Below are 24,476 nucleotides of genomic sequence, written 5' to 3'. Positions count from 1 at the left end.
TGTCCCAAGGGGCCCTAAAACTGGAATGTGCCTGGGGGGGTGGGGGGGGGCGCGGGGGGGGCGGCGCGGTCAGAGCAAGGGAGGTGGAGAAATAATAGAGAAAAGTGTTGTAAATAAAGAAAGGAACATTGATAGAGGGAGAACAAAAAGAAAAAAGGAGGGAATTCCCTGGTGGTCCAGGGGTTAGGACTCACCCTCTCACTGTGGGGGACCAGGGTTCAATCCCTGGTTGGGGAACTAAAATTCTATAAGCCACACTGCATGGCCGGGGAAAAAAAAGAAAGAAAAAAGGAATACATATACTTGGGAAGGTTGAGGGACACCAACAATGACCCAGGTGTGATCCACTGAGACTCACCTGGGTTTTAGGCATATAGACTAGAGGGTAAAGGAGACTGGTTTGAACAGAATAACAGTTTTAAGTGCTCAAGATGTCTGGGTTTGATATTAGAGATGAATAGAAGAGCTGAATTCAAGGTGAAGAGTGCTACCAATCGTCATTAGGAGCCCTTGGGAATCTGAGCCTTCCTGGGAGGTTTTAGAAGCATCTGGGGTCTCAACTGAATATTGAAACTGTCCTCCAGGCAGAGCAGCCAAGGAGAAGGGGGGGGGGGGGGGGGGGCGGGGGGCGGGATTCCAGAGGAATGTTTGACAGAAGGCCCCGGCAACATTCATGAGGAGCTGGTTAGTGGCTCACTCCCCAGTCAGCCCCTGTTACCTGAGTTACCAGGCATCTCAGGTGGAGGTGGGCTTTGGCTTCTCTGAGAGCACCTGGGATCCGCAGCATCTGACACAGAACAGTTAGTCTTTGTGATGCCCCGCAGAGTAAGATGTTTGCATAGATTAGAAATAGAAATCTGTCTTTCATTGTGGGCAACCCTTTGGAGGAGGCAACCATTCAACCATCTGTGCTTAAAAAATAAGCCTTTGTCTGGAGCCAACCACAGTTGTTTTCACCCAACACATGTTTGCAATGGTTTGGCTACTTCTCTTGGAGAGTAAAACAGGTTCTATAGCATTAGTCGGGACCAGCCATTTCTTTTCTGATTAAGGACAAAGAGCTTGGAATTAATACTCTGTGTGTGTGTGTGTGCGTGTGTGTGCGTGTGCACACGCGCGTGTGTGCATGCATGTGTGTGAACCCATATAAAGACACACAGGGGTGAAAGAAAGATATATTTAAAAGATGTATGTTTCATTTCTCATCTTCAGACAGTCTACCCTTGAAAACTTGCAGGTTAACAGAGTATTTGGAACAATACAAAAAAAATTGGAGAAGAATGTTGATTGCAAACTGTTTAAGAAGGTGATTGACTTAAGATTATGAAGTCCAGGTTTTTTAAGTTAGAAAATCGAGAATCTTTGTTTTTTGACATTAATTTTGATATGCTTTGTCTCATCTCGTTTCCAGGATATGACTTTTGCAGAACAAATCTCTTCGTAAGTGAGGGAAAAAGGCCAAGATACTATGGGGAGTAGGGGACGACATGGACAGTTCAGGACCTACGTTTAGGTGGTAACTGAATAGAAGACCAAAGATATCAAAAGGAGAATACACACAGAAGTACACATAAAAGGGGAAAAACAAAACAAAACAAAACTCTTGATAGTCTTACAGAAGTGTGAAAAAGCTGGTGAAAAGGACACACTAATAGACAGATGGAAGATGAGTCATGAAACCATAGGAATTAAAGAGATTAGGAAGAGAGTTTGTTAGCCCTGTTCCAAACTGTAAGATACATTACCTTGGGGCTTTAAAAATGTTAGTTTTCCTCCTTTGGTTAAAATGACTCAAGGGATGGGACCACCATATTTTTTTCTGTTTTGCTTTGTTTCTCATCTCCCTTTTTGCCAGCTTATCTGCTCAGCAAAGGGACTCTGGCTAGGAGTTCATCTTCCCCCATCCTGTCCTCCTCCTGACTCAAAGGAAAGATTTTTGTAATGTGTTTTAATGATGTGCATAGCAACAGGCTCATTATAAACACATGGTTTTCAGATTTTTTCTGGACACAGAAAGAAAAAAGATGGTTTGTGAGAGGTGGAGAAATTCTTAGTCAAACAGAAGGATCCTTAATAATAGCCAGGGGAAACCAGAAAGCTGTTGGCCAAGATCGCTGCTTTTCGTTTAGGTCTGGGGTTTTTCCAAGTCTTCCTCCAGTGAGGAAGTCCCTCTTTAGTTTTTTCAATACTAAAGAGAACACTTTTAAGAGAAAAAGTAATTTTTGAAGAGTGAATTGGCTTCAAGGTTGAAGTTGCTGACTGCCTACATGGTTTCTAAAATTTTCAATTCTGGGACATTTTTCTGTTATCAGAACATGTTTGTCTTTGCATTATCCCTGTTGAATGGTCTGTTTGCATAGTGCTAAGGGGCTTTTAATTGTCCTAATGAGGGCAGATAACCTTTCCTACTTTTCCAGAACACATTTGTAGCCTGCTGTTGAGGTGCGGCCATCCGCCTTCCTAGAGGTAAGCATCGTTTTGATGCAAAGCAGTGGAACCACTGCTGTGGCCAGCACAGTTGCTCTACTGGCCAAGGACAGTCTTGACACATTGTGGAATTCTGGTGGAAACTTCGGGTCTGTGGGACCTGTTCCAAGCTCTCTCCATCTAGAGGGTGCTGCCTCTTGTGTTTTCTATGCTTCTCAGCCTCTGTGGGTCACTCTACTCTTGGAATCACCGTTCTCCTTACACGTCTCAAGTTCTCTAAAGTACTGGACTATGAAGCTATATTCTAGTCTGCTCGGTAAAGCTGCCTAGCAGTTCTTTCCAGAAGGATTTTGAAAAATACTTAATCTCTGTATGGGCTTGTAGGGGGCATTCTACAATGTTAAATGTAGCTCCTGTCTGGGAAGAACTTACCGGACAGCGTGTCATTCCACTAACTGCAAATAAATGCCCACGTTGAAAGCTGCACTGTTTAGGTACCATAAAGAGCGTGAGTGCATTTTTGTTGTGATGGTGAGTGACAAGACAGTTACGTTATTACATTGTTAGACTATGGTGGGGGGGGCAGTGGTAACCCCCCTTTTCTTCCAATTACATAGTTTGGGCCTCTGGCATATTATATTGATGGCAAAGCCAGATTAGGTGAAAGCCTTACATCCCCATAAAGGTTAAATTGGTATTTTGATTTTTTTTTTTAAACTAGGTTTCAAGAAGTGGTTCCAATGACCTTACAAAAGCTCTCTTCACCTTACCTTTCTTGTAAATACCTATGGTTTCCCTTTTAGTCTCTTGCCATCTGCCTTGAGTGCTATTATAAACAAGTCAGTGTTCAACCAGTGTTTAAAATGTCTCTTTTAAAAGCTCTAATTATGGTAACGTTTCCATTTCCTTTTACAACACCATTTATTTTGTTCCCTGGTTCTGTGAATTCTTTTATTATTTTGAAATGTCATTTTAATGGCTATTTAAAGTTTACCCGTGGGCTGGGAAATAGGGACTCTCTTCAAATCAGACTTAAAATTCAGCATGAATTCCCCGTGGATAATATAATTTGCTGAGAATGGCAAATCCTCCTCCTGGCCAGCTCCAGCGGGTGAATGAGAACTTGTTCTCTCTCTGTTGATGATTGAGAACAGAGTTGTTCCTGCCAGATATTTTAGATATTTTAAGATGCTGTTTATACTGGGATTCAATCTCAAACATCATGCTGTGTGGCTAATGTCATGTATGATGAGATGAGAGAGGAAAATGGCTGTCTGCAACAAGCAGAGCAATCTTGAAGGCGAGAATTGCTTTCCCAAAGGAGATGAGTTGATGAAAATGTTAGTTGCCATTTGCATTATTTTTCATTTCAGCCTTTATTTTAAGTACCTGTTCCGTGTTAGACACTTTGCTAGTCAGTGGGAGTACAAAATGAACAGATCTCAACACGTCCTCTTTCTCCTGAAAAGAGCTGTATCTCCAAGCAGCTTTTATTTCATCTCTACATGTTTGACTTATTGGAGTTTGTTTGGAAAGCTTACCCAGGGAGCCTGGTAAGTGTCTTCCAGGACCTGTGACCTGTGCAGTTAGTTGCACGGAGCCCCAGGCTCAGAAAAGCCCTGCACTTGGCTTAGTGCACTGCTGTCGTTCTTCTGAAATTCTTAATAATTTTTTTTTTTTTTTGGCTGCGCCCCGGGGCACGCGGGATCTTAGTTCCCCGACCAGAGATCGAACCCATGGCCCCTGCAGTGGAAGCACGGAGTCTTAACCACTGGACCGCCAGGGAAGTCCCTGAAATTCTTAATTTTTGAATAATGAACGCTGCATTTTCATTTTTCACTAGACTCTGCAGATTTTGTAGCCAGTCCTGCCCAGGACAGCCTCCTACCTCCATCCCTGTTCGTTCATCTCTGCTTGTTTTATTGTTGCCTTGTGACTTTTGCTCTTAGCTCTGGGTAGATCTGAGTCTTCTGTTATGGGTGTGATCAAAGAGGAAAGGTAAAAAGACAAACAAACAAACAAAAACCATGGGGGAACACAAATAAAATTTTCACTGTCTCTGCAAATATGAAAATAAAATTGAGGTCCTGGTAATCATTTCTGCTCCTGGACTTGACTTACTGGAAAATCCTGTAGAGTTTGGGGAACTGTTATAAAATCAGTTGAATTTCCTTTAGGGAAGCTGATCAATTAGCTTATCTCAATCCTCAACTAGGATTTCCTCATGTTTTGCTTTGAAGAAGATGACTCCGCAAAGTTTATACTTTTCTTAATTAAATCGAAAGCACACCTTAGTGCCTACCTCATCATACCAAGTCTTCCAGATGCATGGAATTACTTTTTATCCTTCTCTTTCCTCTCACAGGAAAAAGATATAGATTGCAAGAATATGTAGGGAGATAGCTATTTAGGCAACACACTGCCAGTAGAACAATGAGGTCTACACAAATAAAATGAAGTTAACACTTAAACACAATCTGGGTGTTTCTTTGACATTCTTTCCCTTTAGGGGAGAGAAAACAAATGGTAAAATAAATCAGTGTTCTTTAATAATATCACTTGACATTATTATTATTTATTGTAGGTGTTCTATAATAAATGGAAAAATTGGAATTTCAAATGGAAATAGGTCCGTGGCATCATTCATGTTTCAAAAGGAGCCTTCATGTAATGTTAGGTTTCTTTAATGCATCTGACATTGGATTTTCACCCTTTGTAAAGCAAGATATGCTTCTCTATGCTTTAACCATTAGTAAAGCAAAGTTTCTGCCAAATAGGTGAAGTATCAATAGTATACCTCAAAAAAAAAACAAAACCCTTTGCTTTTAAAGTGTTAAGATTCTCATTTTCAATCGTATGGTTAATGTGTATTTACTAGTTTTTTTTTTTTTTTTTTTAATTTATTTTTGGCTCAGTTGTGGCTTAGTTGCAGCATGCAGGCTCTTTGTTGCAGCGTGCAGGCTCCGTAGTTGCGGTTCGCGGGCTCTGTAGTTGAGGCGCGTGGGCTCTCTAGTTGTGATGCATGGGCTTAGTCGCCCTGCAGCATGTGGGATCTTAGTTCCCATACCAGGGATCGAACCCGTGTCCCCTGCACTGGAAGGCGGATTCTTAACCCCTGGACCACGAGGGAAGTCCCTATTTACTAGTATTTGATGATCTATTCTGAAATTTTCAAAAGCAAACAAAAATCATGTGCTTCTCTTGAGCTGTTTCGAAAATAACTTGAAATCTTAAGCAAGGGTAATACTTCTGTTCTTTGTGTATTCCTTGATTTTCAAATGTACATTTATTCGTTTGTTTACTCACTCATTCATTGATTTCAAATGGTTCTTTATCAGAGTTACATTGCAGAAGACTGAGAAAGATCCAACATTTGACTCATGAAACGATAAAGATTTGTAAGAGAGCAGGGTTTAAAATTTTAGAATATTCTTTTTTATTTCAAAAGCTGGTAGAACATGATGATCCCACACAGCAGTGTTTACCTTCAGCTGAGGGGTGGAGAGGGGAAAAATAAACAGAAGCGATGGGAAGAGGTGTTCCGTCGTGTCAAAGCATGCCGGCTATGTTCTATGGATTTTTAAAAGACATCCACTTCCTTAGAAAGTATTCCTAGGATTTGTAGGGCTATCATTATAATGGGTGGGATTGGGAATGGTGTGTTAATTTCAATGCTGGGGTTTTAAAAAAGTCTTGCGGGGAGAGGCACAGGAAGTAGTAGATGTTTTAGAATCCTTTGCTCTACTTTTTCTGGGATCTCAGTGCAGGGACCTTAAGTCAGGGCAGAGTGGGTGCGGAAGGAGGAGGGAAGTGGCAGATGTGCTGTATTCCCACGTTAAAGAGGCCTACAGTGTCAGAGCAGCAGCATCTAGAAAGCACAGAATCCTTTTTTGTGCTTTATGGTATAGCTGTTTTCTGACCCAGGACAAGACTTCCAAACCTACCCAGCCTGAGAATATGATAATTCTATGAGGTTCCATGGAAGAATGTAGTTTGTATTCCATCACCTGATAGAATTTAACAATAATCATCATGAGAGTGGCTAGCGTTTATGTACGAGGTGCTGCGCCAGGTATCTTAGGTGATTACCTTTTCCGGTCCTCACTACAACCCCATGAAGGGGGCTCTATTATTATTCTCTGGAAAAGGATTGTGGGTTTTTTTCCCTAATAGAAGTTTTATTACTAATAAGCGGAGATTTCGTCCATCAAAGTAGTTGAATCTTTTACATTACTTTGCCAGAGAAATACTCTCGTCCACATGTCCCTCTACTCCCCAGCGTTACCAGAGAAATGGGAGGTGGGGCCGTTAGTTCCTACTGAAGTGTCAGCAAAGAAATCCAGAGGGCTGAAGTACCCGTAAAGTCAGAGATCATACGCTGGCAGCACGAGAGCTGATTCTGGTCTACTGGTGGGTTTTGTTTTACCTGGACCATTTTTTTTTTTTTTTTTTTTGCGGTACGCGGGCCTCTCACTGCTGTGGCCTCTCCCGTTGCGGAGCACAGGCTCCGGACGCGCAGGCTCAGCGGCCATGGCTCACGGACCCAGCCGCTCCGCGGCACGTGGGATCTTCCCGGACCGGGTCACGAACCCGTGTCCCCTGCATCGGCAGGCGGACTCTCAACCACTGCGCTACCAGGGAAGCCCTGGACCATTTTTTTAAGAATTGAATTTGGATGCCTTACAGATAGGTATAGGCTGTCTAGTTTGCCCAGTTCCCCGACTCCCTGTGGTGTTACAGTCAGCGACATGGATTCCTTCATGTGACCTGCTGGCCCTGTAGGCATTAGGTTGTGACTGCTGATACTTGTGCTTTCTATATAACTTGAAGTGCTTCTCAGTACTGGGATCAACCCATAGCTCCGCATTGGCCCAGTTGGGTTTTCGCCACTCAGAGTCCAACTGTCTTAACACTTTAGCCACCTACCAGAAACTGAAGATGGTTCAGCTGGATGTGGGAGTATCATTTTCCTTACATCCTCATCTGAAAAGTTTGTTTCTATGTCAGATCGCTCCAGGGTGCTAGATGACATATTCTGTACTTTATGTAGTGGAGATGTGGCTTAAGTCTTTCAGAGTTTTCCCCATTATTGTTTCAATATCTGCCTCATCTCTGATTACTCATAAAAGATTCCATCCGTCACAAAGGTACCAAATGTCCTGTAGGCCAAAAAAAAAAAAAAAAAAAAAACACCCAAATATTAAGCAAACATAGCCTATTTGAGAAAGTAGTTTGCCATCTATCAAGACAGATTTACCAGAATCATAGTTTTATATTCAAATGTGAAACGCCACAGATTCCAGAGGCCAGTTATTTTATTGTACAGGTGAGAGAAGTGAGAACTAGAGAGATAAAGGGGCTTGGCCCGTAGTCACACCACTGCTTAGAGACAGAGAAGTCGGACTCTTCAGCCAATACTGGAATGGTTTTAGGTGAACCAAGAATGCAGACATGGGAGAGCCCGGGGAGAGGATTTATTTAAACTTCCAAAAGCCTTGGCCCGTCCTCCCCTCCCTTGCCCTGCAATAGCTAAGACACCCTGTGGTACTGGAAGAGATGTGTTTTGTCCAAGGGAAGGAAGTAGTTTAGACAGCAGAAACAAAGGGTAAGGGAGAACAGGTACTTCTTTGAATGGGGTGAGCATTATGTCGAGATTGGAACTGAGATGGGTTTTATTTAACATTTTTATCAGTGATCTGCTGCCCTGGGCACAGAGTGAAAGTGCCAAGCTTTCAGATGACACTAAGCCCTTTAGAAGAGTGGAAAATTGAGACATTGGAAATAAACAGTAGAAAGGTGTCAGCTGGTGTCAGGTTCCCAGGTGTGACTGTGAAAGGATGATACTATTCTTTCTGGTGTAATTTGTGAGAGGAGGGGAGGAGTCCTCATAGCAGGGGCACGTTGCAACGTGTTTCAGTTTACAGCAGCCCAGCTCTCAAGGTTGGCCCGTCAGTCTTGTGCTGCAGCTGGCCAGAGTGAGTAGATGTGTTGCCAGCGTAAAAATGTTTCCTGCCAGCATAAAAAGGTGTTACCGTTATTCAGAGCAAAGCCCAGCAAATTTTACGTAAGTTTCACTGAAATGCAAGCCAGACTGCATGATACTTTAACAGACAATCAGAGAGAGGAAGCAATGTTAGAAACCAATGTTTTTGACCAGGACAACAAATGTTTTGAAGAAGGTCTTCAGAAGACCTGAACAGTGATCGCTAAAGAGAGAAACCCATAGATCAAAGGAAAACTCGAAAAGGTCAGTAATTTGGATCCTTGAAATAAATGACCAGTTGTGAAAAGATGGATACTGGTGGAAAAATATGAATGCAAGTTATGTATCTGCCAGACTTCATTGTGTGTATATTTTGAATGATTGATGGAATCAGCAAAGAACTCTTATTCGGTCTAATCTTCAAGGAAAATAATAGCTGGGAATAAAATATAGTTCAAAAACAAAACTGCTGTAGATTTGTAGTCAGAAGACCTAGTTTGCAGGTATTTGTTTCTTGGTCAGGCTCTGTAAACCTCCCCAAACTCAGCCTTTGTGTTTATTGTCAATCAGAGATGATACCAGCATAGTTACTGTGATGATTAATTCAGAAAGCACATAGTGGGTTTCAGCACACAGTGGGTATTCAAATAATGTTTGTGTTTTAAATAACAAAGATATAGTGTAAGGTAAGGAGAAATTGCTGTGCGGATAGTTGTCAATCACCTGGTAGAAGAATCAATCCGGGCCCATGGTAACAGGAAACATACAGGGAAGAGCATTCTGGGAAATGTAGTTCAGCCTAGCCAAGTTGTGACATTACGTTGCTACCAAGGGGCTAGGTACCTAATTGATGATTAGCAGAGCCCAAATCGCTATAAACCCTGCTTTAGTAGAAACTCTTATTGAGTACAAATTTGGTACTGACACATGAGTGCTAGAAATCAAAATTACCCTCCAAAGACAAAGGATTTGATGTCATTGAAGTTAAGTTCAAATTTGTCCCTTATTTCCTCTGGCACTTCCTAAAGTTAGAGTTGCAAAAACTAATTTAAGCAAAAACTGTATTGTTATCATCCTAAGTAGATTCCCTACCCTTGACCCAGTCCCATACAAGGGAGCAGATCTTGCCCAGAGGGCCCAGGCTGGTCCTGCTTTCTGGGCTGAGGTTACAGGCGAGTGTGAGGAAACAGGATAAGGCAGGCCTGTCCTGCAGCTTCACAGATGGTCAGAGCAGCTGTTCAGGGTCATGAAGCCAGGATGGCTACAGCAGGACGGGCCAGGATGACCTGATGCTAATCTTGCAGTACTTGTAACTTGAAGAGGGTGTAGTTTGAAGAAGATAAACAGATTCCAAATAAAGATTATTTAAGGGGATGATAGACTCTTGGTAAGTGATGATTATTTAAAAAAAAACAAAAGTAAGAAATAGGGCTGGTTGAATCTTTAAGTGTGGTCCTTAGCCTGCATGGCTCAAAATCACCTGTGGCATTCTTTAAAAATGCATATTCATATATATATATATGTATATATAACTGAGTCACTTTGCTGTACAGGAGAAATTAACACAACATTGTAAATCAACTATACTTCAAAAAATTTTAAAAATAAATCAGTACCTTTAAAAAATGCATATTCTTGAACCCCACTCCTGACTGCCTGAATCAAAATCTTTTAATTAGTGCCACAGGTGAGTCTTATACTTTTTTTTGTTAAATGGAAGTAAACTCTATCCTGATGTTCTTTCTGCTGTAGCTGGTGTTTTATGTTAGTAAATAGATGTTAGAGACTCTTAGGATGGATTGGAGGAATTGGGACGGAATTAAAGAGTCTCAGTGTTTGTTTTAGGCTGAGGAACTTGGATGATAGATGGTGTGGTCTTACTTGTAGACTAACTGTAGGCATCTTCATGGGTTCCTGGTCTGAACACAATGGAGAACTCAAGGTTCTTCAGCAATTTTGGTCAGTTTTTATTTCACATACTTCAGAGCCTAACATTTTCGTCGTTTAGTTAAACTTTGATAATGCGTAATAGATCACACATACTGTAATGTATGATAGATCCCTAAATAAGTCATTAAATGTTATTTATTGTACAAGAATTTAGCATTATGTGCATCCTTAATAAAAGTGGTAATAACAACTGGCCTAAATTGTGTATACTACTCTAAGACCCTAAAACTCTGTATGAGACCTTTTCCAATGTTTACTCAGGCTTTGAAATTGTAAATTTAATTTTAATTAAAAAAAAGAATATTTCAAAACTGAGAATACTGTATATGGATTTCAGTAATTCTCTTGCCATTCTTTTTTAAAAAATATTTATTTATTTATTTTTGGCTGCGTCTGGTCTTAGTTGTGGCATGTGGGATCTTTCATTGCAGTGTGCGGGCTACTCTCTAGTTGTGGCACATAGGTTTCTCTGTAGTCGTGGCACACAGGCTCTCTAGTTGTGGTGCGTGGGCTTAGTTGCCCCACGGCATGTGAGATCTTAGTTCCCCGACCAGGGATCGGACCCACGTCCCCTGCGTTGGAAGGCAGATTCTTAACCACTGGACCACCAGGGAATTCCTTTCTCTTGCCATTCTAATTTGTCAATGTCTACTGAATTTAGGTAAATGTAAGATGAAACAATAGGTGAATTGAGAAACGATAATAAAAACATCCAGCCAAATAAAATCCCAAAGTTGTAAAAACATCAAAGTTTTCATGATTAGTTTTTTTAAAAAGGATATTATTTTCTAGACTGGTTCATGGAGTCCTTGATTCCAACTACCAACCAGAAGCACAGTATATTTAAATAATAAAAAATTTAAAGGTAGAAATGCTCAGTTCTAGATAGGAGTTATCTTAATTTTCTAAATCTTCTGTGACCTCCTCCTTAGTATAGGCTTTGTGTTGCATACACACACACACACACACACACACACACACACACACACGATTTTTGAAGTACTCCCCTTTGTTATGAGTACTGAAAGTATTATTCTGAGAGCTAATATTCTCACAGTCTTTCCCAAGAAAATTCCACTCTTATTTAAAAAAAAAAAATGTCTTGGAAATGTTTTTATCCACAGGAAGTTGGAAAATACAGATAAAGGAAAGCTGTATTCTTTACATCTGGTTCATTTTCAAAAGGGTATCATGAATTATATAACCATTATACACTAAAGGAGGCATTTTTCCTTTCTGATTTAATGTGATTATTTGCTAATTTGTAACATTGTATAATTATAACTACAGTATGATTGAAAATCCATTTAGAGCTTTGAACATCTGCAGGAGGGGTATGTTGAATTACAGAGATTCTTATTCGTTGCTCTGTGATACTTGCATTATACCTGAAAACATACATACATGCACACACACACCAGGACTAAAACATTTTACCTCTCTTTACCCTTGACCCAATATATAAATAATTGGATTAGAAAGCATTAAAATAAATGACAGAGAATCAATCTAATTTTTTTTTTTTTTTTTTTGAGGTACGCAGGCCTCTCACTGCTGCGGCCTCTCCCGTTGCGGAGCACAGGCTCCAGATGCGCAGGCTCAGCAGCCATGGCTCACGGGCCCAGCCGCTCCGCGGCATGTGGGATCTTCCCAGACCGGGGCATGAACCCGTGTCCCCTGCATTGGCAGGCGGACTCTCAACCACTACGCCACCAGGGAAGCCCCAATCTAACTTCTGATCATCAGGAATGAAATACTCTGTGTGTGTGTGTGTGTGTGTGTGTGTGTGTGTGTGTATATATATATACATCTATATATGTATATTTAATTGTTTAGAGTAATGTTTGCTAATATTCTGAAGGAGACTCATTTGGCCATTGTACAGATTCTCCTTTTATGGTATTCATTTAAGAAACACAGAATTTTGTCATGATAAAGGACAGTACAGATCATCAAATATGACTCTTCTTTAAAGAAACCAGTCTGATCAGATCCAGAGCAAAGAAACCCAGGCAGGTGTCTGCTTCCGGAGTGCTGTCCTGTGCCCACATCCTTGTTTAATATGTTCCAGCTGCTGCTTCTCTACTCCCACCCTTCACCTGGGTCCACGGACTGGGTGTTTGCTGTCTGCAAGCAGGTTGACCTTTCAACCTTTTTTCTTGATTCTCAACGCTTTCCCCAGTCTGGGTCCAGTTTCTGGTAATTTTCAAATATCTTTAATATCTGCTTCTCATAGATTCCTTGCCTTCTATTTTCAACCAGGCTTTTTTTTTTTCTATTTCAAAAATTCATCCCAAAATATTCATTTCACAGCTTTCTACTTCCTAATTACCATTTAAAATCTCTCTTACCTTCAGATGCCTGGTGTTCCTGCGTGTATTCTGTTTATTTACTTACTGCTTCCATTATTTTTTGTTCACCCATTCCTTCTTGAGCCCTTGAGAAATTATGTACGTCGTTGATTTGGCTCACATGGGCCCCTTGAAGGTTACCAAGGGACACCCCACCTTAGAACCGGGAGCCTTTTCCACTCCTATTCTCTTTACTCCTGGTCAACACTAGACATGGCGAGTCCACTCCTGAAATTCCCTCCCTCCTGGGCTCCTGGTGCCATTCCCTTATCTGGTCCTCGCTTTGCCAGAACTCTGCCCTTCTAAATTTTTCTTTATCTATGATCTGCCATGGAGCTTAATCATCTTCAGACTTTAGAGGTAATTTCTGACAGATGTCTTAATTTTGTACCACTTACCCCCATCTTATTCTTGATTTCCTGTTGACAGAGGACAGTCTAGAACACATTCATGAATATACTGAGTATGTACTGTGTGCACGGCACTGGAGTATATGCAAAATACAGCCTTTTTCTTAAGGAACCTACGTTCATGGGAGCCCCTCTGCTTGCGTGTTATAGTCTTGCTTCAGGCTCCCTGGGGTGATGATGACAGTACCATTTGTTGATCACCTCTACCTGGGGCACTTCGCACACCCTTGCACAACCAAATCTTGTAGGATCCAGAAAGGCAGACAGTGATGAACTATTACCCTCCTGCTACCTCTCCTGACCTTAAATCCTTCCCTATATACCTCATTTTCCTATAGGTAAATCCATGATTCTTTGCCTGTCATAAATTGGCAATTAGAGTCATCCAGGGCTCTCTTTCCTTATGTCATTTGTTATACCAGGCCCTGACCATTCCTCCACGCTCTGGAAGTTACTTCCACTTGGAGTCTCATTGTCATCTTCTTTCTCTACCAATAATCATTTTTAAGGTAAATTTTGTTAAAGGGTGACACATACAGGCAAATGCAGAAATCAAAGGGTACAGTTCAGTGAATCTTTGCAAAGTGAACACGCCCATGTAACCAGTCCTTAGATCAAAAAATCGGAACATTGGGACTTCCCCGATGGGCGCAGTGGTTAAGAATCCGCCTGCCAGTGCAGGGGACACGGGTTCGAGCCCTGGTCTGGGAAGATCCCACATACCGCGGAGCAACTAGGCCCCTGCGCCACAACTACTGAGCCTGCACTCTAGAGCCCGTGAGCCACAACTGCTGAGCCTGCGAATCACAACTACTGAAGCCCGCATGCCTAGAGCCTGTGCTCTGCAACAAGAGAAGACACCGCAATGAGAAGCCCGTGCACCGCCACGAAGAGTAGCCCCTGCTTGCTGCAACTAGAGAAAGCCTGCGTGCAGCAATGAAGACCCAACGCAGCCAAAGAAAAGAAAAAAAAATTGGAACAGCGCCAGCTCCTCACATCCTTCCTCATGTTCCCTCTCAGTTTCTATCCCCCCAGAGTAACCATAATCCTGACTTCTAAAAATATAGATTAGTTTTACATTTTTTTTTAACTTTTTAAGTGGAATAATACAATATGTTCTCTTTGGTGTCTTACTTCTTTAATCACCATTTTGTGAGTCATCCATATAACAATATATGTATAGTTAGATCTCGGTCCTTTTCATTGCTGCCTAATATTCCAATATATGCATATGCTACAATTTACACATTCTCCTGAGAGGACATTTGGATTGTTTCCAATTTGGAGCTACTATGAACTGTGCTGCTGTTTACATGTCTAGTATGTGTATTATAGACATTCTAGTACGTATCCTATGGACATTCTTGCATATGGCTTTGACAAGTGGACTCATTTCTGCTGAACATGCATATATTAGTTTTATCTAGCAGTTCTGTAAAATTTTTTATTACTACCAGGAAAATAAAAAGCAAATTTTCAGGCTGAAAAATCTTAGCAACTTGATCTTGCTTTCTCTTTGCTCCCTCTATTGCGTTCATTATTTATAAAATAAATATATATTGTGTGCCTACTGTGCTTGAGGCCACGAGGGCGCATCAGTAAACATAAAAGCAAGTACTCTGGCACTTGCTCAGCTGCAGGTCATTACAATTACTGATCTTTCTTAATATTAACAATAATGACTGTTCACGTTTGTTAACTGTTTACTGTGTGCCAGGGCACAGTTCTGAGATCTTTGTATGTATTAAGTCACTTAGTCCTTACAGTAACTCTTAGAGTTAGTACTACTATTTTTTCTAATTTTACAAAATAGGCAACTAAGGCACAGAGAGGTTGAGTAACTGGCCCCCAGATATGAATAAGCGACAGAGCTGTGATTCAAACCTACGCAGCGGGGCTCCAGAAGCTATGTTTACCCCTATGCTGCCCCGCTTTCCATTTAAATCCATTCCAGCTTACTTTGTCCCCGCTTCATGTTTTCTTACCTCTGGCCTGAGATACAGTGAAGTGGTGAGGACAACTGGCTTTTGAATTGGACAGACTTGGAGTTGAATTCTAGCTCTGCTACTTGCCTTCTGTATGCCCTCGGGTGAGTTATTTATCCTTTCTATGATTTAGTTTCTTCACGAACAGATCTCGTGAGGATTAATCTGGTTAGTAAATGGAAAAGTGTGCTTTATAGTACCTGACACTATGATCATAATTATTATTTGGCCTCCTAACTTGTATCTTTCCCACCCATCTTGTGGTACATACCACCTACACACCAACTCTAAGCATTTTTCTTAAGGGTGGTTGTTTTCATCATTTTCCTTTTATCAAAAACCTTTTTGATTTGAGGGCTTACCATTGCCTCAAAGATAAACATACACTGGCATTTGAAGCATTGCAAGGCTGTATCTTCCTTATTGCCTTCTACTTCCTTCCGTTCACCTTTTATACTTGTTTGGCCGGTCTCTTCAATGTTTCTTGACACCTGAGCTGCTCAGTTCTTTCTGTTCTTTGCTAGTACTGGAAGTATCACCTTCTTCCTTTTTCCTTCCTGCTTTGGAAGCCTCCTCTGCCTTCCAGACTCATCTCTGGACATTCATTCAGCACATTTATTAGTCCCTAAGTGTAAGATGCTCTACAATGTAGAGTGGCACGAGATGGCGCTCCTGTTCTCTATGGGTTTTTCAGTCTGTTAGGGAAGATTAGATGGTCACATAAAAATATCTGAAGGTATCACTAGTATACGGTGATGCCAACTGGCGGTACCTTTCATGGGTGGAATGGTAAGAGGAGACTTTGGGAAAGTGTATTAGGGTTCTCTAGAGAAACAGAACTAACGGGATCTGTAGCAATGGAGGGAGATTTCTTTTAAGGCATTGGCTCACAGGACTATGGGGGCTGGCAAATCCAAGATCATCAGAGTAGGCCTGCAGAATGGACACCCAGGGAGGAGTTGCAGTTTATGTCCAAAGGTGGGCGACTGGCAGAATTGCCCCTTCCCTGGGCAAAGTCAGTCTCTTTCTTAAGGTTTTCAGCAGATTGGATGAGGCCCTCCCCACATTATGGAGGATAATCTGCTTTACTCTGCTGACTTAAATGTTAATCTTACCAAAAAATCAGCTTCACAGAAACCTGGAGAATAGTGTTTGACCGCACATCTGGATATGGTGGCCTAGTCAAGTTGACAATAAAGGTAACTCGAAGTGTGAAGTGTCAGTGGACTTTGAATTGGACTTTGAAGAAGATGTTGGATTTTGATAGGTGAATCAGGACCGTTGGAAGGGAAGACAAAGGTGGTAGGCTGTCTTCTCCCACACATACCTAAAGGGTAAGGTAACTCCCATAAGTAGCAGGGGCTCACTGATGGGTGAAGGTGGAGAACATTCTGAAGGGAGAACATTCCTAGGAAACTATATGAGAGGAGAAGAAAATTGCAGTGTAAATTCCTCAAGGGTGTTCTAAAATGTGGTAGGAAGCAGATACATTGTAGCAGAAAGAGCCCTGAATTGGTATTTTGGCTTCACCCCTTTACTCCTTGTAAATCATGAAGGTGACTACCCTCTGAGAGCCAGTTTCCACATCCGTAAGATAGAGATGATGAAGTTCATTTCTCCTTTCTGCCAACAAAGACATATCCACTTGTTGAATCCTATTAAATCAATGTGGTTTCAGCCAGAAATAGAGAAGACCAGGAGTCAGCAGTTCTGCATTGCTTTTGGTGCCCCTGTTAACTTGCTGTGTGACCTTGGGGCAACCAGTTAGTCTCTCTTGTTATTTTCTTAATCTGTTAAATACTGTCTCCTATACCACAGGAGAGGTTAAAATTTTCTATCTTATAGAAATAATTGTATCTTTTTGAATCAGCTTTTTGATTTCTTGGAAAAAAGAATTTTTTGAAGTTCAAGATTTTCCTGTTACTATTGGGTCACAGGTTCCTGGTATGAAATCTCTCTATATCCTGGAACTAAGTCATGTTGTTTCTTCTTTAGAGTTTTAATTTGGTAGTCATTGCGGAAAAATGCTATCTTTAAGTCTAGAGTGCTCAGTATTTTCGTTATAAAGAGACCACTTTTACTTTTTCTTCTCATCCTAAAACCCTATGTTTTGAAAAACAATTATCCACCTTTAGTACTTCCCCCAAATATTTTATTATTAAATACCACATATTTATCCTTAGCATGGAATAACTAGTATAACAACACAATTTTTTATAGTTTATATTTGAGTTAGCTTAGACAACCATTTTGGGCAATATACCAGTCACTTAGGGTTTTCATTCACTCATTCATGTGTGTGTGTATACATTCAATAAGTATATCCTGAGCATTTGTTGTGTGCTAGGAGTCTTCTAGTAACTGGAGATACAGCAGTGAACAAAATAGCCAAAGTCCCTGCCTTCCCTCACGAAGGTCACATTTTTGAAATATTTATAGCTGTTTATGAATGTCCCCTTCCCTTTTATAAAATTCAGGGAATTATAAGAGCATATGGTACCTAGTTAGCTGAATGATTAAAATCAGATACCAAATTCTCTAAAAAAATTGTGAAACAATGTTGTGCAGTTCCCCCAAAATGGTTTCTTTTCACATAATAATTATTACAGGTCCCTCCATAGAAATGATAAGCATATAGAAGGTATTTATATAAACATATATATATATATATAAAATAAACTATAGAAGGGTGCACTATGTTTGTTCTTTAAAAAGTTTTTTGTCAAATTCTTCCTTAGATTTGACTTAAGTTTATGGTTATGACTTTGATGAGGAAATGTCTGTTTATAAACCAGTCATTCTTTTATGTAAGAATTGATGGAAATTATACAGAATGTACTAATTGGGGAAAGTGGAGAAATGCTTGGGACTTAGGTCTATGTGGAACGCGTACAGGACTTAGTTGCCAGTGTAAAGAGGATAGTGTCTCTAGATGAGTTTTCATAAAGGTAAAATTTAAGTAACAGAAAATGCATGGACTAGTAATTACACAGTAATAACACTTGGTTTTCCTTTCTCCCTAATCTTTTCAGTGCATGTTTTCTCATCAAGTTATACTGCAGATTTTTTTTAGTGTTATTATTCTTTAATTTGATGAGGAGGATGTTGTTTTTAAAGTATGGCGGTTTTATAATGGAGATCAAGTGGGAAGTGCCCATGATTTGGGCTTCGCAGGGGTTTTGCAGATGCTGGATGAGAGTAGTATTTCATTTCCCATTTCCTACCATGTGTCCCTTTGCTCACTCCACATTTGCTACATGGGCCTCCTTGCTGTTGTTGATCAGGACTCAAAATTCAGATCATAGAAAACAGGTAGAAATATCTAAGAACTTCATTCTGCTTTTACAGAAATACAAAGCAGAAGATTTGGGGGCGGGGGGACAAGGGAGAGGAAGAAGAAGAAAAAGAATGATGAAAAAAAGAGTGAATCCATTACTATATCAAAGACACCCCCCTCCAAACTTAAAAAAGATTAAATCAAATGTTTGAAGTATTTTGATGAACTTGTAATAGTAAAACATAATCTGGTTATAATTTTTTTTTTAAAACCAACAGTTAAATCCATTTCCCCCAAATCTATTTGTTAAAAAGTAGTCTGCCAGTTGTCCAAAAAGGAGAGGCCTTTATCTAAAGATTTTAGTTTAGTTCCTCAGGTCAAAAATGTTGCAGTCATCCTTGAATTCTCTCTTTCTCATACACCCTGTAGCCAACCTTCAGAATATGTCCAGCATCTGACCACTTCCTCCCATGTCCATGGCTGTTGCTCTACCTCAGTCCACGGTCATTTCTACTGACTGGTGTCCCTACTTCCACCCTTGCCCCTTACAGTCTGAGGTCTATACAGCAGCCAGTACCATCCTTTTAAACGTATGTCAGTTCATGTAGCTTCCTTGCACAGCTCCTTCCACTGATGTGCCATCTTAGAATTGTCAAAATCCTGACCTTTTGTGGTAGAAGCCCTTTACGATCTGTGCCACTCCCTGTCTTTCATCCTCCTTTCCCTGCCGTTTGACCTCTTGCTCACTCTTTGCTACGCTGGCCGCCTCGCCGTTCCTGAACACATCACCACACATTTTCTTGCAAGCCTTTGTATTTGCTGTTTATCTGCTTGGAACGAGAGCATCCTCCACACTTCCCCACCACGCGCCCCCACAATGGCTAGCTCCTCATTTCTTTCAGATCTCTGCTCAAAGTTCATCTTATCAGAGAGATCTTTCTTGACCACCTGCACTTTGTTACTCTCTATACCTCTTACCTGATTTTATCTCAGCGAACTGACTTATTAATTAATTATTGCTTGTCGGTCCCCACCAGAATGTAACCTACATGAACGAGAGCAGGGATGGGGACTTTTTAGCCACTGCTCTATCCCAAGTGCCGAGAACCACTCTTGGCATGTAGTAGGTGCTCGTTAAGTTTTATTGAATGGATGAATGCATCATTGAATATATTTATTTGTGCATTTCTAATACTTTACCAGTAAATTGGGTCTATGTTGGCTTTACTTTTGAATAAAAGTGTTATAAGAGGTTCAGAAATCATTGTGGTAATAGAATTTGACCATTTTTACTATGATTACTAACCAGTGGATTTTGTAGTGATTTTGTGAACATATTAACAAAATATAGCAGGCCATATATTTTCTGCAGTCATAATTTTTTAGGAGAAGCCCACTGAGCTTTTTGTTTAAGGGGGAGTTTGTACTTTTCTGTAGGAATCCTGTCTTTTGAACATGACCTCAGGCCCCGTGCAGCTACTGACTCTCCGGAACTGGCACCTTCTTGGTTTTGTGTACCTAGGTTTTGGGTTCCTAAAGAAACATTTGATATGTTTTTACTCTGGTTTCTAATGAGAAAATTTTCAATTCTTAAACAGAGTGAAAAAGAGAAATGTGTTTCCAGCAGCCTTCTGCATGAAATGGAAGAAATGAGGAATGAGGAATTTTCTTTGATGTGGGAATTACAGTCCTCTGCTTGACAGTCCCCCTTCCCTGCCCCCATACCTAAACAAAGGGCTTCTTTCCACCTGTGTATAGTTCATTGTCACTTTGGGTCATCATTTTCTTTTCTAGGAATTAAAAGTTCCTACCTTAAAGTCTACTAAGTATTGGGGGTTGCGTAGAGACTGGGGCAGTTAGTAAACTGAAACTCTAACGGAAGGAAGGACATCTAAAATTATTGTCAAATTGCATTCAACACATGGAGTATCTAGTCCTTTGATCCTAGAGCCCCAGAAGGGGTTTGAAAGGAAGAATTGTAGAGAGACATTTTCATGCCTGAAAATATCAGCGACAATTTTGGCAGAAAGCACAGCATAGGAAGATGCTAGATTCTTGGGCAGTGAGATGTTTGCTGGTTTGGTATTTTATCTTTGGCAGTTGTTGCCACATTTGATCTTCTTAGCTGCTTTTGAAGATTCTGCAAAAGAAAAGTAGTATTCATTTCCAGCAGTAAAAATCCAGTAAGTGGTCAGTGGATTCATGTTGTAATGTGTTTACAGTCTTCTGTACTTTTTTCTTCCTTCCAATTTTTCCTTTGAGGTTTATGCTCCACACTTACAGAAACTACAGACTGTGCCAGTTTACTACGCAGGCGCAATGTTGTCATGAAAGAGCACTTGACTGTAAGATCAGGAGTCTTGGCAAGTCACCTTGCCTCTGTGAGCCTCCCCTTCCTCACGGGGAAAAGGGAAATTGTAGTGACTGTCTTCAAAGGTGGCTGTGAATATGAAGTGACGTGTCGTATTACACGTGAAAACACTTGGAAGACAACTCTACAGATGGAAAGCACGGTTATTGTTAAGGATTATTTGAATCTTCTGATTTCTTAACATCTAGAGAAATTGATGAAAATTTCAATCGTGGAGAATTCAAGTCTTCCATAGGTTTTGATGCACATGCGGTATGTTTGTATTATTTCTTTCAGACCACCCTAGGAACAATGTAAAGTTTCTTTCAGCTAGTCTATAACTAACTGGCTTTTAAGTAAGGCCACATCACGTATGACTGGCGTGATGTCTTGTTCTAATGTAGAGGTACAGTGAAGACCTACTTTATGCTAGGTGTTGAGGTGAAATACAAAGACGTACAGAATAAGCTCATACAGTAGCCCAGGTGGCAGAAAGAAATCCCCATAACTAAACACATCGCCTTGATTAGGCATGTTAGAGTTACCAAACGCTGTGGGAACACAGAGGATGGAATGAATTACTCCGGTTTGGTGGCTGGGAAAGGCTTTATTGTGCATTACCTGGAGAATAGGTGATTTGGGGGTTTCGCTTTGCTGCTGAGTCTAGTAGTCTTCTGTGCCAACCATCTGGGTGGCTGACTTCCAAAGAAAGCATTCTGTTTTACCCACTGGGCTTCTCTGAGTCAGTAAATGATCGTAGTGTTTTACTGTGCAGTTATCATGTCCGGGATCATCGACTGGGTCTGTGAATCACTGAACGAAGACTGGTGTGTTCCTGCCCTCAGAGTGCTTATGGCTTGATAGAGATGATGAGCCTGTCATCATTCGAAATATATGAAGGCTGTGATTTGGAAGTGCTGTGATTGGGGAGAAGTTGAACGTGAATCTCATTGGCCAAATAGAAAGTGAGGTGAGGTTGGTCACAATAGGCCCCCACAATGGAAATTTCGATCATCCATCAGGATTTTAAGGTATCTCCTATATTCCTGACCTCTGAGCAGAAATAGCAGCTGTTTTGCTATTTCTGATGAACAACCCATCTAGCTTATGTGTGTTTTTTTTCTATCAGTGTTTTAAAATATACTTTTAATATGGGTCACTCTGTTAGGTCTCAGGCATTTTTAAGCTGTGAATATGAGGAAATGTGCATTAAGTGGCTAAGAGAGCATGGGGTAAGTGGGCACCTGCAGAGTTTAAGCACTAAAGCCTGAAGCCTAGTGACGAAAAAGATTTAAAACGTAGTTGGTCAATAAGTAAAAACAGCAACCAGAGTGTAAAATTAGATGTGGCTAGTCTTAGTTAGGGACAAAACTGAGTCCCTAACTAAGAGCTAGCACAATGGATTTCATCATGATTTCGATGACAGAGATGCTGGGAGGAAGGACGTACGTGGTGCTGGTCACACAGAGTACTGAGGTGTCAGAGCCCAGGGACAGGGCTGGCGGAAGACAGCTAAAGGCAGGAAGGATTCTCAGCCCATCACTGTGAGCAGAAAAAACCCCCACAGTCAGTGACAGATTATTCCCTTCCAACACTTATTTTAGACTAGAGGTTCCCACAGCTGGAGGGTGTTCCCTTGGCCTCGCTTGTCATTTGCCTTGTGGCCAATATAGAATCTTCAGTTGTTTCTTGAGTCCAGTGGGTGTGTGAGAGTTGGGTAGACCAGCACATTTCGTTTATGAGAACTGGAGAAGGCCTCCATTTCGTGCTGTCCTGCTCCGATAGCAGGAAAATGGCTTGAAGAAATAGCATCCTGGTACCCAGTGATCTCCCCATTCACCTCTATCCATACTGAGTTTCCTGGTCACCAGTAATAATCAGATACCCTGTGGGTCTAACCATGTGATTTAATATAGGCTGGGAACTTCTATTTTTATCATAGTCTCTCTGGATTTATAATTAATTCATTACTTTCATTCCATCATTCATTCAGCAAACATTTATCAAGCCCTTAGTATCTTCTCCTCATTTCTGGGACATTACCTCATCAGAAGAACTGGCTTTGTTTGGCAGTTGCTGGGATTATATCTCTATCTTATCTATCTTCCCCCCCTGCAACCACTGATCTTTTTACCATCTCCATAGTTTTGCCTTTTTTTTTTTTTTTTTTTTGCGGTACGCGGGCTTCTCACTGCTGTGGCCTCTCCCGTTGCGGAGCACAGGCTCAGGACGCGCAGGCTCAGCGGCCATGGCCCACGGGCCTAGCCGCTCCACGGCATGTGGGATCCTCCTGGACCGGGGCATGAACCCATGTCCCCTGCATCGGCAGGCGGACTGTCAACCACTGCGCCACCAGGGAAGCCCTAGGGTTCACTTCTGATGTTGTGCGTTCTATGGGTTTGGGCAAATGTGTAATGACATGTATCTATCATTAGATTATCAGATAGAGTATTTTCACCGCCCTAAGAATCTGTGTGCTTTGACTGTTCATCCTCCCCCTGCAACCGCTGACTTTTTACTGTCTCCATCGTTTTGCCTTTTCCAGAATGTCATATAATTGGGATCGTACAGTATGTAGCCTTTTCAGATTGGCTTCTTTCACTTAGTCATACGCATTTAAGTTTCCTCCATGTGTTTTTATGGTTTGATAGTGCATTTTTTTTTTAGTACTGAATAATATTCTAGTATCTGGGTGTGTCACAGTTCATTTATTCATCCACCTACTGAAGGACATCTTGGTTTCTTCCAAATTTTGGAAAATATGAAGAAAGCTGCTATAAACATCTGTGTGCAGGCTTTTGTGTGGACATAAGTTTTCAGTTCCTTTGGGTAGATACCAAGGAGCACTGTTGCTGGATTGTATGGTAAGAGTATGTTTAGTTTCGAAAGAAGCCACCAAACTGTCTTCCAAGGTGGCTGTACCATTTTGCATTCCCACCAGCAACGAATGAAGAGTGCCTGTTGCTTCACATCCTTGCCAGCATTTGGTGTTGTCAGTGTTGTGGATTTTGGCCATTCTGCTAGGTAATGCAGTAGCATCTCATTGTTGTTTTAATTTACATTTCTCTGATGACTTATGATGTGGAGCATGTTTTCATGTGTTTATTTGCCATCTGTGTATCTTTTTTGGTGAAGTGTCTGTTAAGGTCTTTGGCCTGTTTTTATTTTTTAAATAAATAAATTTATTTATTTATTTATTTATTTTTGGCTGCTTTGGGTCTTGGTTGCAGTGCGCAGGCTTCTCGTTGCAGTGGCTTCTCTTGTTGCTCAGCACGGGCTCTAAGCGCGCGGGCTTCAGTACTTATGGCACGTGGGCTTCAGTAGTTGTGGCTCACGGGCTTTAGAGCGCAGGCTCAGTAGTTGTGGCGCATGGGCTTACTTGCTCCGCGGCATGTGGGATCTTCCCGGACCAGGGCTTTAACCCATGTCCCCTACATTGGCATGTGGATTCTTAACCACTGCGCCACCAGGGAAATCCTGGCTTGTTTTTTAATTGGGTTATTTGTTTTCTTATTATTGAGTTTTAAGAGTTCTTTATATGTTTTGGATCAGACCTCTATCAGATGTGTCTTTTGTAAATATTTTCTCCCAGTCTCTGGTTTGTCTTGTAATTCTCTTGATATTGTCTTTTACAGAGCAGAGGTTTTTAAATTTAATGTAGTCCAGTTTATTAATTATTTCTTTCATGAATTTGTGTCTTTGTATCTAAAAAGTCATTGCCATGCCCGAGGTCATCTAGATTT

At 41.0% G+C, this 24,476-nt stretch overlaps 1 protein-coding gene across 6 annotated transcripts in view; it reads left to right on the top strand.

The window, feature by feature from the left end:
- The window catches only part of PTPN14 (protein tyrosine phosphatase non-receptor type 14), a 167,511-nt gene that overhangs the window by 81,676 nt on the left and 61,359 nt on the right, over positions 1–24,476 (top strand). For 4 of the 6 annotated variants that reach the window (XM_027082974.1, XM_027082973.1, XM_027082977.1 and 1 more), the window contains 2 exons: positions 1,213–1,306; positions 1,412–1,440. The exons of the other annotated variants lie outside the window; for them this stretch is intronic. In XM_027082974.1, coding sequence (XP_026938775.1) covers positions 1,213–1,306; positions 1,412–1,440 — 123 coding nt within the window. The remainder of the gene's footprint in view (positions 1–1,212; positions 1,307–1,411; positions 1,441–24,476) is intronic. 6 annotated transcript variants of the gene reach the window in all.

Source organism: Aethalodelphis obliquidens, unplaced genomic scaffold (genome assembly GCF_003676395.1).
Source record: "Aethalodelphis obliquidens isolate GAN/ISIS:26980383/991018 unplaced genomic scaffold, ASM367639v1 scaffold48, whole genome shotgun sequence".
NCBI classification, from domain to species: Eukaryota; Metazoa; Chordata; class Mammalia; order Artiodactyla; family Delphinidae; genus Aethalodelphis; species Aethalodelphis obliquidens.
This window is presented reverse-complemented; position numbering and strand designations above follow the sequence as displayed.